This window comes from Pipra filicauda, unplaced genomic scaffold (genome assembly GCF_003945595.2).
Source record: "Pipra filicauda isolate LSUMZ 115617 unplaced genomic scaffold, ASM394559v2 scaffold264_size1072897_pilon, whole genome shotgun sequence".
NCBI lineage: Eukaryota > Metazoa > Chordata > Aves > Passeriformes > Pipridae > Pipra > Pipra filicauda.
In genome coordinates, this window is record NW_024104381.1 from 181,838 (window position 1) to 198,854 (window position 17,017).

Consider the following 17,017-nt stretch of genomic DNA (forward strand, 5'->3'; position numbering starts at 1 on the left):
GACGCAGCCAGAGCTCATCCCGAGGGGAATCCCGTGGTTTTCCAGCCTCAAAGCGCTGCCTGGGTGTCGCAGAGAGCAAAGGAAGCGGGGTGGGTGACTTGGGTCGTGCAGGCAGAGCCCAGAACAGGAGCCAGCGGCCAAGTCATGGAACCGTGGGATGCTTTGGGTCGGAAGGGACGCTGAAGCTCATCCCAGTTCCGCTATCCCAGGTCGCTCCAAGCCCCGTCCGAGCCGGGAGTGGATTTTTGTGCCAAATCAAGCCCCGGGCACGGGGGGCACACCACCAGGCCCTGCCCTGGGCTCCTGCCGGGTGGGTACTCACAGTCCTCCCCGGAGTAGCCGATGTAGGTGTCGGGCTCGGGGGCTCTGCCGAAGTCGTTCTCCGCCTGCACCTTGATCTCGTAGGGGACGTAGATGGGGGTGTTCCACACCACGTGCCGGGGGCCCTTCACCGTCTCGTTGGACCAACTGCCCCGCGGGTCCCGGCGCCGCCAGCGCACGATGTACCTGAGGTTGGGCCCATAAGCTTGAGTTGCATTCAGGGGCTTCATGGACCGGAACAGAGAGAGGAAGTGAGAGGGAGAAAAACAGCCCGTGTTGCTCTGCAAGGAGCCCCCAAAGGTTCCCGGGGGCAGCTGGGGCTGGTTTCGGGGTCCATCATCAAATCTCAAATCTCTGTTCCCAAAAGGGAGTGGGAACAAGAACGTACCTGGTTCTTGCCCTCCAGAACCTTACACTCCTAGAACCATAAAATCCTGGAATGGTTTGGGTTGGAAGGGACGTTAATCTTGTCTCATTCCAACCCCCTGCCATGGGCAGGGACACCTTCCACTAGCTCAGGTTGCTTACACATATATTCTATATAATAAATCAAATGTGTGGATGATACAGAATATATTCCATATATATTATCCTTGTATTCCAGCCTGTATTCCCACTGCGATGTCAAGCCTCCTCACAGCTCATGGCTTGTTTGTGGATGACACCTGGTGGTGCACGAAGCAAAGCAAGAGCTGCTCTGTAAATCCTCTGTACTACTGAGAACCTGTCTCTTGGATGATCTTCCCTGACTTCTCTGTTATTCACCACGTTTTGTTTGATTTACATCATTGAAAATGATTTTTTTTTTTAATCACAAACCTTCTTCTAGGCACTAACAACGGCCTCTCTAGTGTCCTCTGCTTTTTATTTCATCACAGAATCATCAGAGACTGGCCTGGGTTGGGGAGGGACTTAAATATCTTCCCATCCCACCCCCTGCCATGGGCAGGGACACCTTCCACTAGCCCAGGTTGCTCCAAGTTTATCCAACCTGGCCTTGGACACTTCCAGGGATGGGGCAGCCACAGCTTCTCTGGGCAACCTGTGCCAGGGCCCCACCACCCTCCCAGGGAGGAATTTTTTCCCAATATCCCATCTATCCCTGCCCTCTGCCCCTTTGAAGCCGTTTCCCCTCATCCCATCACTCCAGGCCCAGAAGGCATCAGGGAACTCACCGTCCAGGTGATCTCCATGTTGTTTTTTTGGGTCCCTGCACCCTGAACTCCCGTTGGGTTGATTTCAGGACCTGAGATTCACATTGTAAAAAAATAAAAAAAATAAAAAATTAGGCATTTTGTAACGTTGAAAAAATGATTTTCCGAGTGGTTAAAAACCCTTTAACTGTGTGAGCCAGAAGCACTTCCAAGGCAGAAGTTAATGGCCTGATTTTTCCAGAAGTTCCCATTCAGGTTAATGGAACATGAGGCTCTCAGTACTCTTGAAAAAACCAGGCCATTTATTTAGGAGGCTCTTTTTCTTTTTCTTTTTTTTTTTTCTTTGGGTGGTGGGTGTGGTTGCCCCCCCGCAAAAATGTTCCCAAATCTTTGGAAGGCACCGTTTGAGCAGCAACCCCAGGAGCAGAGCCCGTCCCTTGGAAACCCGAGCAAGGTCGGGAGCCAACACTAGGTGCCAGCAGATCCGGCAGGAATCGCTGGGCAATGGGGGGGGAAAGGAGAAATGCAGCAGAACTCCTGAGCTTCCCGAGAATTCCCGGTGGGAATTTTCCCGTGTGTTGTCCAACAAAGCACCGGGCAGGCAGAGTGAAGAGCCGAGTCTGGGCTGTGGGCAGGAGCGGGGTTACATCTGCAGCATGGAATGGTTTGGGGGGAAGGGACCTTAAATATCACCCAGTGCCACCCCTTGCCATGGGCAGGGACACCTTCCACTGTCCCAGGTTGCTCCAACCTGGCCTTGGACGCTTCCAGGGATCCAGGGGCAGCCACAGCTTCTCTGGGCAACCTGTGCCAGGGCCTGCCCACCCTCCCAGCACCAGTCTGGGCTCCTGGTCAGCTCTGACAATGAATGAGCAACCTCGGAACAAAGTGCCTTTTGCTGGTGGTTAGTTTACACTTGAGTCTCATTTTCCAACAGACTCCTGAGCTTCCTGTGGTCAGGAAGGATGAAAAACTCTCTTTAGAAAGCTCCCCTTTAAGCTGAAACCGGGGGTTTCCTTCAGCAGGTTCCACTGGAGTGACCTTGGCGTGAGTGTTTCCACTTGAGCTCTGCTGCTCTGCAGCTCGTCAGCCACGGGCTGGAGGGTTGGAGACAGAACATCCCAGCCCAGCTCAGTCCTGGGCGTCACAGAACAGTTGGAAAGGACCTCAGAGATCGTGGAGTCCAACCTTTGAGCCAACAGCACCTTGTCACCCGGACCAGGGCACCGAGTGCCACGTCCAGTTTCCTCTTAAACACCTCCAGGGACGGTGACTCCACCACCTCCCTGGGCACCCCATTCCAGTGCTCTCTGTGAAGAACCTCTTCCTAATGCCCAGCTTAAACCTCGGGTCACGCACCACGAGGTTTGTGGGGTCACACACCATGAGGTCTGTGGGTCACGCACCACGAGGTTTGTGGGGTCACACACCATGAGGTTTGTGGGGTCACACACCACGAGGTTTGTGGGGTCACACACCATGAGGTCTGTGGGGTCACACACCACAAGGTTTCTGGGTATGTGCACTACGAGGCTTGTGGGGTCTCACACCACAAGGTTTGTGGGGTCTCACCCCAAGAGGTTTGTGGGGTCACAGTCTGTGAGGTTTGTGGGGTCACACTCCCTGAGGTTTCTGGGGTCACACCCCCCGAGTTTTCTGGGGTCACACACCACGAGGTTTGTGGGATCACACACCATGAGGTTTGTGGGGTCACACACCATGAGGTTTGTGGGATCACACACCACGAGGTTTGTGGGATCACACATCACAAGAGTTGTGGGATCACACCCCACAAGGTTTCTGGGGTCACACTCCACAAGGTTTGTGGGCTCTCACACCACGAGGGAGGAGCCCTCCTGGGGTGGATCAGCCCGGCAGGGTGGGCCGGGGGTAACTCACGTGCCCCGTTGGTCTGGTAGCGCTCCGAGGGCACGCTGGGCACGCTGCTGCCCACGTCGTTGACGGCGATCACCCGGAACTGGTAGTTGACGTACGGGGCCAGGCTCAGCACGGCCGAGTTGACGCTCCCGGGGTACCTGGAGTGGTTGTGCCACATTCCCGGCTGGAAGCGATCCTCCTCGAACTGCACGATGTAGTCTGGGGGGAGAGCACACCGAGGGCTCGGTGAAGGGCTGGGTGAAGAATTGGGTGAAGGGCTGGGTGAAAAATTGGGTGAAGGGCTGGGTGAAGGGCTGGGTGAAGGGCTGGGTGAAGGGTTGGGTGAAGGGCTGGGTAAAGGGTTGGTTGAAGGATTGGGTAAAGGGTTGGTTGAAGGGTTGGGTGAAGGGTTGAGTGAAGGGCTGGGTGAAGGGTTGAGTGAAGGGCTGGGTGAAGGGTTGAGTGAAGGGCTGGGTGAAGGGCTGGGTGAAGGGCTGGGTGAAGGGCTGGGTGAAGGGCTGGGCTCACAGGGGGCAGTGGGACCAGCCAGACCTGTGATGGGGCTGTTGTTGTCGTCCCCGGGGATCCAGGTGAGCCGCACGCTCCGCTCCGCCAGGTCTGTCAGCTCCAGGTCACGGGGCTGGTCGGGCCGTGCTGTCAGCCCAGGAATGACACAAATGAGGCTGGGATTGTCCCAGGAGCTGGGATTCCCAGTTTTCCCATTGCTTTTCACCCAGACCCATGGGGGGCACACGTGCTCCAGGGCACTGATCCCATCCTGCAGCTCTCAGGACCGGTGCTAATTATTCCTTGCCTTTAAACCCTCCCTGTCCCTGCACCACTGGGGGTGGAAGCACCAGGGAGTGGCTCAGCAGGGGGTTGTTTGACCTTACACAGAGCTGTCCGGAACAGGAATGCAAACAAACAAATAGGGTGGAAGGGAAACAAAACCTCAACAAAAACATAAACTCGTTGGAAATTCCCTGAACACAACTCCGGTTTCTTTATCCATTCACAAGAACCTGCTCGTGCAATAACAGGAATAAATTCTGTCCAGGCAAAGGTCAAGGGCTCAGAAATTCGAGGTGAATTTTTTCTCCCGTCAGGGCTCAGCATTTTCAAGCGCAGGTAAAGTGATTTTTTTTTTTTCCACTTTCCCTCAGGAGAGCGTCCCAAAGGGGCACTTTGGGGCACAAAATGTCGTGGCAAGGGACCTTCCTACCCACGGCCATCTGGCTGGGTTTTGAAGGACAACTCGGAGAGGACTTGGAAGCATCAGCTCCCAGATTTGTCAGCTCTGACGCTTTCCTGCTGGAGTTACCGGCGAGGCAAACCAAAATCAACTCAGGAAACAAAACAAAGGCAACAAACTAGTGCTGATTACCTTTGGGTAACTCTCTCACACGGTTAGCAGGGACGGCTGCAAGGTAAGACAGTGGTTGTTAACCGGGTTAGTTTAGTCATTAAGCTTGGGTGGCCAAAGGAGCACCTGGCAAATGTGAAATCACACACACAGTTACGGGTTTGGGAAGGAATCGAGCCTGTGTGGGGAGCAGAGCAGGGACATCCTTCCCCCAGACACCTCCAGCCGTGCCCTCACAGCTCCGTTCATGTTTGTAACGCACGGGAAAGGGGAAACATCAGCCTGGTGTGGGGTTAATGAGCTATTAGGGGGACGGGAAGGGGTGGAAATCAAGCCCAGTGGAATTATCAGGGATCTGGGGTTCCTGGTGCACTCCAGCTCTTGGAGGGCACGGGCAGGTCGTGGCATTCCCGGGAATCTGAGGTGGCCCAGAGCAGGGCATGATAAATCCGTGTTTTCCAAGTGGGCTCACAGCGAGCACAGGTGGGGAGTGGGCTCAGGTCTGTCCCTGCCTGTGCTGCCGAGGGGACACGCGGGGCCAGGATCCCCCCCAGCTGGGTCACCCCCAACTCCCCACTGCTCAGCACCCCAACACCCCCTTAAATTCACTTCCAAATTTAGGACTGTTCCCACAGAGCTCCAACATCCACACTGGGATATTTTTGGCCGTGTGTAATAACCACTCTCCTATTTTTTCGCTCTCAAACACGAGGGGTTTTTTTTTGGGCTCCAGTTCAGCGCCGGCGCCCGGGACGAGGCAGAGTGTCCTTGCCGAGTCCTGTGAGGGAACTGCTGCCCTGCCAGCACCTCCCTGAGCACCCAGGGGACACCCTGGTGAGCAGAGACCTCTCAGCCTGACCTCGAAGGGGGTCTGTCCTGTTAAAAACGGGGCAGCTTTACCGAGCACGGTGAGATAGGCCTTGGCCGAGTCCTTGTCCAGCTCCGTGCTGGCCACGCACGTGTAGTCCCCCTGGTCCCTCTCAGCCACGCCAAATATCGTCAGACCATCGTCTTCTTTCTTCATCCTTCAAGAAAAGCAAGAACCACACGACTGTTCCAGGCAGCAGCACCGAGGGCTGAGCGTTCTCTGCCAGGACACGGCTCCGAGCCCGACCAGAGCAGGAGGACGGCTCTGCTCTGAGGGTTTGATCAGCTGAGGAGTGTTGAGCTATTCTGGGAAACCTCATTTCCTAAGGAATCAGCAGATGTGCCCTGGAGTGTGTCTGGGGAATAATCACACCTTCAGGACAACAGCCAAGCTCAGGCTGGTGGCCCGGGATCAGATCTCCCTTCCCAAGGAGGGAGTGAGCCATGGGAAGGAAATTAAAGCTGCCCCAGGCACGGCAGATAAACGTTAATTTTGAGGCGGGTTGTTATTAACTCACCCCTTTTATCAAGATGTCCTAAAATATCTGTAAATAAAACCTACAGCAAGGTCCTGATTTACTGATAAATCAGCTGCCATTGCTGAGCAGTGTCTGTTGGAAGGAGCTGGCAAATTAAAAGTATCAAGAACGTCAAACGCTGCCTAGATGGGAACTGGGTATTTATCCACATTATCCTGAAATGGTCTGTAAAAATGTTCCCAGCAATCCTGGGAGGGAAGATCCGTGAAACTTCTGGAAACACAGACCTGCTTCCCAGGTACAGGGGGGCATCATCCTTGAGCCAGGTGACCGTGAGCCTCAGCGTGGGGTCGTGCTTGACGCGGCAGTGCAGGCGAGGCATGGAGCCCCTCTTCACCACCTGGTCCTCGGGCCCTCTCACAATCCTGGTGGGGTCTGCCCGGGGGCAGAAAGGAAGTGTCAGGCACCAAATCCCTGGCTCTTGGCTCAGGAGCTCGGTGGGGAGTTGGTGCTGCTTGGAAAGGACACACACGTGTTTGTCCAGCTTGGTGGATGAATGGCCTAGGATACAACTAAATTAATTCACCAAGCCATTAATTCACGCTGAACCTCTAAAAAACCCCCAGTTTTCTGAGTCAGCAGTCACATTTGCTGAACAGGGAGAGCCCTGGCAGAAACAATCCAGAAAATGTTTTCCTGTCCTCGGTTAACCCTGAGGAACACTTTGCTTTGCTGTTTGCACTGCTGATGGCATCTCCCAAAACCCACACCCAGCCCTTCTGCAGCTCCAGTACATCCCCAGCCTTGTTTTCTTCCAGCACTAAAAAGGAATTTGTACCATTTTCCAGATTCCAGCTTTGAGTCACACAGTGCCTGTCCTGCTGACAGACTTGGGTGCACCACCACCGACCTCCCTGACCCGAAATCGTTATTTCTGCTGCAAGTTCCAGAAGATCCCAGAGCCCTTCACGTCCCTACCTTTGACCTCCAGGCGAACCTGGGCCTCTGCTTTGCCCAGGATGTTGGTGGCCACGCAGGTGTAGATGCCCTGGTCCTCCTTCCGAGCCATGAACATCTCCAAGCTCCCGTTCTCGTGGGCCTTGTAGTTCCCTCCGTCCAGCGTGTTCCCCTGGCCGTTCTTAAACCTCACAACACCACAAAGTGCTGTTGTAAGGGAAGAAAGAGCAGGAAACCCCCCTGCCCTCCCCAGCCCTCGGCCTGGCAGGGGCAGTGCTGCAGCTCTTACCATCGCAGGGTGGGGATGGGGGAGCCGAAGAAGGGGCAGTCGAGCCGGGTGCGGTTGTTCTGGATGACCCTGATGAGCTGGTTGCGGGGGGCCAGGATCCGGGGGGGCACGTCTGCAAACAGCACAGAGCACAGCCATGGAGAGGGACGAGAAACCAGGTCCTGGTGCTCCTTTCCAGCCTTTCCATCCACCCTCCTGTTTCTCTTGTTCGTTTTTCCCACTGGTGCTTTCAAAACCCGGCGGAGCTTCCTCCAGTCCCTCTCCTCTCCTCTCCCCCTCCCTTCCAGCCTGGCTGCAGGACTCAGCTCGTGTCCTGGGACTTGGCAGGTCCAGGGCAATGGATTTCTGCTCCAAAGCCCAGCTGCAGAGGTCAGGAACCTCTGTGGAGCAGCTAATGACAGAGAGGAAAGCAAATGGAGAACTTCTGCAGGGAAAAGGGGGATTGTAAGAGAGGGAGAATACCTTTAATGTGGGCAGATGGTGAGAGGACAAGGGGGAATGGTTTTAAATAGGAGAGATTGGATAAACATTGGATATTAGGAAAAAATTGTTCCCTGTGAGGGTGGGGAGGCCCTGGCACAGGTTGCCCACAGACTCAGAGGCTGCCCCATCCCTGGAAGAGTCCAAGGCCAGGCTGGATAAACGTGGAGCCCCCTGGGCTAGCGGGCGGCGACAGCAGGGTGGGACTGGGTGGTCTTTAAGGTCCCTCCCAAGCCAGAGCAGGCTTGGGCTGTGTGCCAAGTGAGTGCAGGGGGCTGTGCTCACCCAGCACGCTGACGAAGGCGTTGGCCAGCAGGTAGCCGTGCTCGTTGGAGGCGTTGCACTGGTACACGGCGCTGCTGCCGATCTGCGTGTCCCGGAACACGATGGTGTCCCCGGCCACCTCCCGGCTCGGGTTGTGGGCAGAGGCTTCAACACAGCAAGAGCACTCTACTAAGTCTGGTTTAAGCCAAGAATTCACCGGGCAACAGCACCAAACATCCTCTCAGCCCGGCCCAGGGAAAAGCAAGCGGTGGTTCGTGACCTCCCCAGTCCCAACGGTGAGCCCGTGGTGCAGCTTGGACTCACCTCAGGCACTGCCCTGAACCAGCAGTCAGGTTTAGTAAATCAGCAAAAACCACCCTAAACTAGTAGTAGTGGCCCTAATTAGCAGAAACAACCCTAAACTAGCAGGAACAACCCTAAACTAGCAGTAAAAACCTTAAACTAACAGAAACTGCCCTAAACTAGCAGTAAAGACTCTAAACTAGCAGAAACTAGTCTAAACTAGTAGCAACGACCCTAATTAGCAGAAACAACCCTAAACTAGCAGTAAAGACCTTAAACTAACAGAAACTACCCTAAACTAGTAGTAACAGCCCTAATTAGCAGAAACTGCCCTAAAATAGCAGTGAAGACCTTAAACTAACAGAAACTACCCTAAACTAGCAGTGAAGACCCTAAACCAGCAGAAGCTACCCTAAGCTAGCAGTAAAGACTCTAAACTAGCAGAAACTGCCCTAAACTGGCAGTACCAACCCTAAACCAGCAGCAGGGCCAGTGTGTGGGGCTGGAGCCCGGGCAGTACCTGGCACCCCAGCAGCAACTCTGGCTCAGCCACAGGACCCTGGGCTGGGTTTGTGGTGGGGTTGGCACAGCCCCCCCCGCTCACCTTCGATGGGCTCCCCGTTCACCAGCCACTGGATGGAGGGTTTGGGGTTCCCGTTGGCTCGGCACACCAGCCTCCCGTCCTCCCCGGGGGCCAGGATGAGGTTTTCGGGTTCATCCAGCCAGTACGGGGCAGCTGGAAAACACCCCAGGGTCCCAGTTACACCCCAGGGCCCCAGTTACACCCCAGGGCCCCAGTTACACCCCAGGGTCCCAATTACACCCCAGGGCCCCAGTTACACCCCAGGGCCCCAGTTACACCCCAGGGTCCCAGTTACACCCCAGGGTCCCAGTTACACCCCAGTTACACCCCAGGGTCCCAGTTACACCCCAGGGTCTCAGTTCCACCCCAGGACCCCAGTTACACCCCAGGGTCCCAGTTACACCCCAGGGTCCCCGTTACACCCCAGGGCCCCAGTTACACCCCAGGGTCTCAGTTCCACCCCAGGACCCCAGTTACACTCCGGGGTCCCAGTTACACCCCAGGGCCCCAGTTCCACGGGCAGCAGCCCCCCCTCCTGCCAGCTCCCCCTCTGCTGCTCCCTGGAGATGCGGGACAAGGAAAATTCCCTCCTCTCCAGGGGGTTTCCCCTGGTGGGCTCAGGCTCCCTCCCCTCTTTGGCCACACGAGCCCACACTTCATGTCAGTGAAGTTCAGCTGAGAGCTCATCTCACGCTGCTTTTAGGGCAGTTTGGACAAGGTGGCTTCAAACTGAGGGACAGTTTAGGTGGGATCTGAGGGAGAAATTCCTCCCTGGGAGGGTGGGGAGGGCCTGGCACAGGTTGCCCAGAGAAGCTGTGGCTGCCCCATCCCTGGAAATGTCCCAGGCCAGGCTGGAGCAACCTGGGCTAGAGGAAGGTGTCCCTGCCCATGGCACAGTCTTTAACATCCCCTCCAACCCAAACCATTCCATGATTCTATGAAGACACAAGGCTGGCTGGACACAGCAGAGAACCAGCCCCTCTGGGAAGCCCCCAGTGCCCCTCCCAGCAGCCAGAGCCCCCCTCCCGTGCCCTCCCAGCTCCTGGCGTGGGGGTCCCCGAGATGGGAAGGTAAAGGTGACGTACCCTTCACTCTCACCGAGATCGTGTGGCGGATGCTGCCCATCTTGTTGGAGGCCAGGCAGAAATACTCCCCGGAGTCCTCCTCGGACACGTTGGAGATGCGAAGGGCCTTGTTGAAGTTCTCCAGCTTGGTTTTGCCCACGGGGAGCTCCCCTCCTTTCTTGTACCACATGATGTCCGGTGCTGGGCTGAGGAGAGGGGAACAGGTCAGTGCTTTTGCCAGGCAGGGAAACGGCTCCCAAGAAAGCGGCTGATGATCCTGCACTGGGAAGCACTCACGGCCAGGGAGAAGGGCTGAGCCAGCTGCTGGGCCACCCTCCTTCAGACCACCCCCCCTAAAGCAGGACCCTGAGCACCACCAGGTGATCCCCTGGTTCACCTCATGGCTTGGGGGGTGCAGGATCAGAGAACCCTGGAATGCTCTGGGTTAGAAGGGTCCTTAGAGACCATCCCACTCCAACCCCCTGCCATGGGCAGACCAGCAGGGCACTGGGGTAGAACCACAGCTGTCCTCACCCACAGCGTGCTGAGGAGCTCCCAGGAGACCCACAGATCTAAGGAGAAACCAGTGGGGAATTATCCTTGGACAAGCATCCAGAGACACCTGCAAACCTCAGCTCTCCGTTTCCTAAATGCTTTTGTGCATCGAGTAGGTTATGAGAGCCTTGTTAAAAGAGAGGAATGACCCCTTTTTCCCAGACAGAGGTGTTTCCATGGTGATTCAGCACCCTGGTCCCGGTTCATCCCACTGGGAATGACCCTGGCCCCCCCCAGGGTACGTACACTCCGGACGCGATGCACTCCAGCAGGAGATCCACCCCTCGGAGCACCATCTGGCTGCTGGTGGTCCCGTAGGGATACATGAAGCTGGGAGTCGTTTCCGTGATCCCTCGGGCTGGAATCAGCAGGGGAGAGAAAGAGAAAACAAAAACAAAAGAAACAAAACACGGGGCTTTTAAAAAAAAAAAAAAGTCTCCTCGGGGGCCAGAAACACGTCTCGCCTCCCCTGCCGACCTGGGAGGCTGAACTCCCCCAAAAATGCACCTGGAGGGGAGAGGAGGGCTCCAAATGGGGTTTAAATGAAGAAATGAAGGGGTGGAGAGAGGATGCTGGGCGGGCAGGGGGGTAGAGGAGCAGCAGAGGGTGGGCAGAGGGAGCTGAGCCGCGGGAATGGTCCCTGCACCGGCAGCTCCCACCTTTCCTGCCCATCCCTGCCTCTGGCACAAGGAAATGGGCTGAAATGGGATGAGACTGGGAAATACTGATGGACAAACACGTGATGAAGGACAAAGTGGTCACAGGAGGGGTTTACTCAGGCAGCTGGGACACTTGGACACAGAGACTTCGGGAACATGGAGCATCCCGGCGCTGCCTGGGGGCTCCAGCAGCACCAAAGAGCTTCTCCAGCCTCACCAAGGGCCTGGAAGGGCAGGGCCCTTTGGAAAGGAACAACTCAGCCACCAAAATGACACATTTCAGGACTGGACAGGGAAGTTTAATAGGAGAAAATCAGGGGAAGACACGAGGCAACTCTCTACAGATACACACGGTGAAGATCTCTCTTTGTAGGGGGGAAAATTATTTATTTATGGAATAAATTCCATTAATAAGTGGAATTATTGACCTAGATCTGGATCAGTGAGGACAAAACAGGATGAGATGGGTTTGAAAGCAGCAGTAGCAGAGATGGAAGTTATGAGATTAGGAAAGGGGGTGGAATGGGCAGGGCTGGCACAGGGACACTACAAATCCTGGGGGGATCTGTGGGCAGAGCCCACCCCGGGGCAGGAGCAGGAGCTTGGGGTGCAGCCCAAAGCCTCTCCTGAACCCCCAAAGCTTCTTTGGCCTAGTGAGCAGGAGGCAGCCGGGTGTGCCCAGTGCCAGGAGGGCTTGGGGGATGCCCACGTTTCTTTGGGCAGCCTCCAGAGCTGTGCCAGGGGGAGAAGGAGGGGGGAGAGAGGACAGGGGCTGTGCTGGAGTTCCCAGCCTGGCATGAGGGAAGGGAAACTCAGCCTCAGGAGTTAATCCATGCCTTGGAAAGGACTCCTCACCAGCCAGAGCCACACATCCCACTGTGGGACATCCAGGGGGACCCCCGAGGGCTAGTCAGTTATTCCATTAATGGATTACCAGGGCAGGGAGAGCTTTGCTGGATCCACAGGGGTTGGTTCTCTGGGCAGGCAGACGCTGCCCTTTGCATCCCTGCCTCTGGAGAAGGTCTCATTCCCGGGTATCCCAACCCATCCCGGGCTCTGGGGGGGCACAGCAGAGCCAGGGGCTGGGCTTGGAGCTGGAGTTTATCCCGGCTCCCACCTCTCCAGCCACATCCATGAGCTTCTCCCACCCGATTAGGGCAGTGGGATACTTTTTTGTGGGCTTTTGTCAGCCAACAGGCTGCAGGACTCACTCCTACCACAGCCCTGCTGGCTCAGGAGCCCGGGGCAGAACTAGCAGAGCTAAAGCAGCAGTGCAAGCCAAATTTTGTGAGCCATTTATTAATGATGACAATTAAAAATAAGGGAGATAAATTAGTATCCTACCCACCTGTTTAACAAACATAACAACAGCGTTGCACAACTGAGAGACTTTTTGCCTCAGCACAGCATCACTAAGAAATGTTTTGCTGTTTCTAAGAAGGAGCAGCCAGAAATTCTCCCAGTTCTGCTCTGGCTCTGAACGTGTGGAAGCTCCAGCTGGAAGCTCTCAGCCATCCAGCAAAGTCTCACTCATCCCTCTGGATGGATCAGAACCGGAAAAATAAATCCCCTGGCTGTTTCCTTCTGCTCCAAAACAGACTCTGCTTCCAAACTGGTGGTTCCAGAAACACCCACTGCCCCCTCCCACAGCCCTGACCTGGTGGCATCTAAAAATTCTCCATCCCCTCCGGTGTCCAGGGCTGTGCACACCCTGACACATCCCAGCTGCTCTCCTGCTGCACAGCCAGCTCCAAACACCCCACAGGTTTGCCAAAAAGGACAGAGAAAAAACACCAAAACAGGCCTTGGTTTCCATTTAAAAAAAAAAAAAAGTGAGAAACTTCTGCTGATAAAATATCCAGTTAATCCTTTTAGCTTGTTTTTCCCTGGATAACTGCAGCCAGTTTGTCCCCACAATCCAGCTTGGCAGCAGGGAAATCCCTGCATTTGCCCTGGCTGGGAGAAGGGCTGGGTGGGATGTCCCAGGGGCTGTTTGGGATGTCTGTCCCCCCCAGCATCCACACAGCACATCCCATGTCCCTGAGATAAGGAATATCCCAGGAATGAGACTCCCAGCCTCTGGAGTTCCCTTTGCCAGCTGGCTCCAGCGCTGTGCCCGTCCCAGCACCCCAAGGCAGAGGCACTGAGAGCCCCGAGACCCCCAAACCCCCCAAATCCTCGGGATCCTGATGTCCCTGTGCCCACCCCAAAGACTCCTCGCTTGCCCCAGCTGGTTCCAGTGGCCAGCAGAGCCAGGCAGGTCATTCCAGGGAGAACCACGGGGTCAGCAGCAAGGAAGAGGGCTGAGGGTAACAATTATTCCACCAGCTCATCAACTATTAATTAATGAAGTGCTGGGTTGGACTTAGGTCTGCACAGGGGTGTGAGGGAGCGGCTGGAATTCACTGGGGCCAGGAGGTTTTCCAGGGGCTGTTAAGTGCAAATAGTCCTGACAATGCAAAGAGCAGGAAGTTTATCCTAAAATAGGAATAGGACAGAAATCTTGGAGGTTGTGCAGATAAAATCTCATTTTCCTGACTAACTCTTTGGGCATCCCTTTGCCCTGAACAGCAACGAGCAGTGGGAGCTCAGGCAGCCCAGGACCACCCCTGTCCACTGGATTTCTCAGCCCAGGACCACCCCTGTCCACTGGAGTTCTCAGCCCAGGACCACCCCTGTCCACTGGATTTCTCAGCCCAGGACCACCCCTGTCCACTGGATTTCTCAGCCCAGGACCACCCCTGTCCACTGGAGTTCTCAGCCCAGGACCACCCCTGTCCACTGGAGTTCTCAGCCCAGGACCACCCCTGTCCACTGGATTTCTCAGCCCAGGACCACCCCTGTCCACTGGATTTCTCTGTCCCTGAGAGAGGTCTCTCCTCTCATTCCTTTCTCCCCGAGGAACGATGCAGCTCGTGCAGCCCCCATGGAAGCTGATTTTGCTGACAATCCCTTTTCCCAGCCGTTTCTCCCAGCATTTCCAGACCATTCCCAGCCCCTTTGCTGCCACCAGCACTTCCAAGGCTGGTTCTGCCTCAGAGCCTTCCCCAGCACCCTGAGGAACCTCCTGCTCCTGATGCCAAATCCCCGTTCCCTGGGCAGGGAGGGAACTTGCCTGGCACAGTCCCCTCTTCTCACACTCCAGCTCTGTCTGCTCTGGGCTGGCAAAAGCCCTCCTTGTCCCCAAAAGTCCCCGTGGCACAATAAGAAGTGCCCTGGGTCGTGCCAGGCCCAAGGGAAGCTGTGGCTCTGGGGGGGACACTCCAGGGCACGGTGGGGACCAGTGTGGGGCATCCCTGGGGTTGTGCCCACCCTGCTGCCACCCGACCCCGGCCCCAAAAGCAGCAGGAGGGGCAGAAAGGGAGTCCTGCCCTATGGCAGCACCCGAGCTGGGGGGCTTTGGTGGGGTGCTCACATCCCTGGCACTGCCTGGGCTCTCAGCATCACCCAACCCAGCCCCATCTCCCACATTATCCCATCACATCCCTGACAATTCCAATCCATGTATCAATTCCAATCCATGTATCAATTCCAATCCATGTATCAATTCCAATCCATGTGACAATTCCAATCCATGTGACAATTCCAATCCATGTATCAATTCCAATCCATGTGACAATTCCAATCCATGTGACAATTCCAATCCATGTGACAATTCCAATCCATCCCGGGGCCCCGGAGCCCTGCATGGTTTTGTGTGGGAGGCAGAACTGATGAGTTTGGGATGAGCTTCTCCCAGCAGAGGCAGGACCCAGAGGGAATTCCCTGCCCAGAAAAAACGGGCAGGAGCCTCGGGAAAGCCTCCAGCACACGTCCAACCTCTCAGCACACAAACAAAGCTCCCGGATTCCAAGAAAACCAAATACTCCTCTTTTCTTTTTTTTTTTTTTCCTTTTGTTTTTCCTCTCCCAGTCACTGCCTGGTTTTAGCTGCAAATACACGAGATGCTCTTCCTGGGGCTGCTCTTCCTGGAGCTGCTCTTTCTGAGGACACCCAGAAGGGGGGACGCTGGGTCTGATCTTTAAATCATGACACGGAGGGAGCAACCCCGGGAGGGAGCAACCCCGGGCTCGCTCAGATCCTCTTAACCCCGACACCTCCCGAGCTGGGGCTCTGCAGATCCTCTTAATTAGCTTAAAAACCTCGCTCATTGGAAAGGTGAAAGCTTCCCGGGGGCTTGAGCTCGTTTTGTGTCCCTAGTTTTTTGGCAAAGCTGAGGGCACAGCCCCCCCGAGGGGCCGGGGAGGGCCCGGTTAGTGCGGGGTCAGTGGGGTTAGGCGGGAGGTTAAACCAGACCAGGGGCTCCACAAGCCGGGCTTGACTCACCACTGTACATGGCAGTGTGATTTCGTAAAGACGTTTCGTTATGGGGCTTCTCTGCAATAAACAAAACACTGTGAGCGACTCCGGGGGCACCAAGCCAGGGGGGGACGGGCAGGAGGCAGCACAGGGGACAGAACAACCTCCCCGAGGCGAGGGGGGACAGCAGGACAGGGGACAGAACAACCTCCCCACAGGCAGGAGCGACAGGCAGGGGCAGGGAGACAGAAGCACAGCTGCCCTCCAGGACAAACACGGCCACGGAGGGGTTGTTTTTCCTCCCCCGCCAGGTGGGAAGGCAACTAAACTGTGTGTGAAAATCACAGGGTAAACATTTCCCAGAAGTGTTTTGCTCCGAAAGAAACAAAATTGCTTTTAAAAAAAAAAAAACAAACAAACAAAGGAGATGTTGTGGTTTTTTTCCTCTCGGTTTCTTAACCACAAAGAAAATCGTCTTCCAGCTGCTTTTCCCCCAGCACAAAGCAGAGGCTGGGCACAGCCAGGGGTTGGGCACAGCCAGGGGTTGGGCACAGCTGGGCAGTGGTGTGGCGATGGGGAAAGGTGAACAAATAATAATAATAATAATAATAATAATAATAATAATAATAATAATAATAATAATAATGCTCTAAAGGCATAACCTGCTGTAAAATCCCTTTTAATGACAAGGTAAGGAGAGCAGGTTGTGTTCCAGCTCCTCAATAAGATGCTGCTCTTGTTTATGGACACCCAGCACGAGCCATCAGCTATGAAGAATAATCACCACCCTGAGAGGAGTGGGGGGATTCATCATCCTGACCTGAGAGCGCTGCAGGATCTGCCCTTCCCAGCTCACATCAGCACCCAAAAGGGGGTTAAGAGAGCCCAGAAGATGCCCAAGAGCTGCCTGGACCTGGATCCACCACCAAACAATGCACAGAGGGATCCCTCCCTGCAGCCTTTCCATTCTCCTCTTCTTGCATCCCATGGCAATCCCATGCCATGATTTTCCAGCACCTTTTTTTAAGGAGCCAGAGCTCCTGGCTTGAGGCTGAGACGATCAAAGAGCTTGAGACAAATTCAAGCTCAGCCCCTTTGAACAATGTAAATATAAACCACTTTTTTTCTGTAGTGACAGGTGAGAACTCAGAGCCTGAGTTCTCGAAATCACAAAGAGAGCTCTGGGGGGCTCCCGGGGTGGAATTTGCATCTGATCACACAGCAGATGTTTCCTGAGGAGAACTGGGAGAGAGGGCCCAGTTCTCCACATCCAGGGAGTGAAGTGGTGGCCCCTGAGTGCAGCAGGAGGGGGAGCTCGTGGCTGTGGGCACAAAAACCTGCCAGGGTTTCACCCACATCGCTCCTGGACCTGCACAAATCTGGCAGGCTGGAGCCCCTGGAGGCTCAACCCACCCCAGATCCTGGTTTGCCAGGATTTCCCCAGCTCACACCAATCCAGGGCTCAGTCCTTCCCCAAGAGGTGAGCGCTGGGATTCTCTGCC

At 55.4% G+C, this 17,017-nt stretch overlaps 1 protein-coding gene across 30 annotated transcripts in view; it reads right to left on the reverse strand.

Annotated features, from left to right (window-relative positions):
- The window catches only part of NFASC (neurofascin), an 81,726-nt gene that overhangs the window by 30,902 nt on the left and 33,807 nt on the right, over positions 1 to 17,017 (reverse strand). For 17 of the 30 annotated variants that reach the window (XR_003545624.2, XM_027746919.2, XM_027746931.2 and 14 more), the window contains 14 exons: positions 15,543 to 15,593; positions 10,804 to 10,915; positions 10,024 to 10,208; positions 8,960 to 9,091; positions 8,074 to 8,217; positions 7,309 to 7,420; positions 7,041 to 7,207; positions 6,350 to 6,497; positions 5,617 to 5,741; positions 4,738 to 4,773; positions 3,906 to 4,007; positions 3,375 to 3,572; positions 1,497 to 1,567; positions 323 to 545 (listed from right to left, as the gene is read on the reverse strand). Coding sequence is in view for 29 of the 30 variants with exons in the window: in XM_027746919.2 (XP_027602720.1) it covers positions 323 to 545; positions 1,497 to 1,567; positions 3,375 to 3,572; positions 3,906 to 4,007; positions 4,738 to 4,773; positions 5,617 to 5,741; positions 6,350 to 6,497; positions 7,041 to 7,207; positions 7,309 to 7,420; positions 8,074 to 8,217; positions 8,960 to 9,091; positions 10,024 to 10,208; positions 10,804 to 10,915; positions 15,543 to 15,593 (1,806 nt within the window). In the remaining variant the exon portion in view is untranslated. The remainder of the gene's footprint in view (positions 1 to 322; positions 546 to 1,496; positions 1,568 to 3,374; positions 3,573 to 3,905; positions 4,008 to 4,737; positions 4,774 to 5,616; positions 5,742 to 6,349; positions 6,498 to 7,040; positions 7,208 to 7,308; positions 7,421 to 8,073; positions 8,218 to 8,959; positions 9,092 to 10,023; positions 10,209 to 10,803; positions 10,916 to 15,542; positions 15,594 to 17,017) is intronic. The other 13 variants (XM_027746925.2, XM_027746924.2, XM_027746939.2 and 10 more) reach the window with 2 other exon arrangements.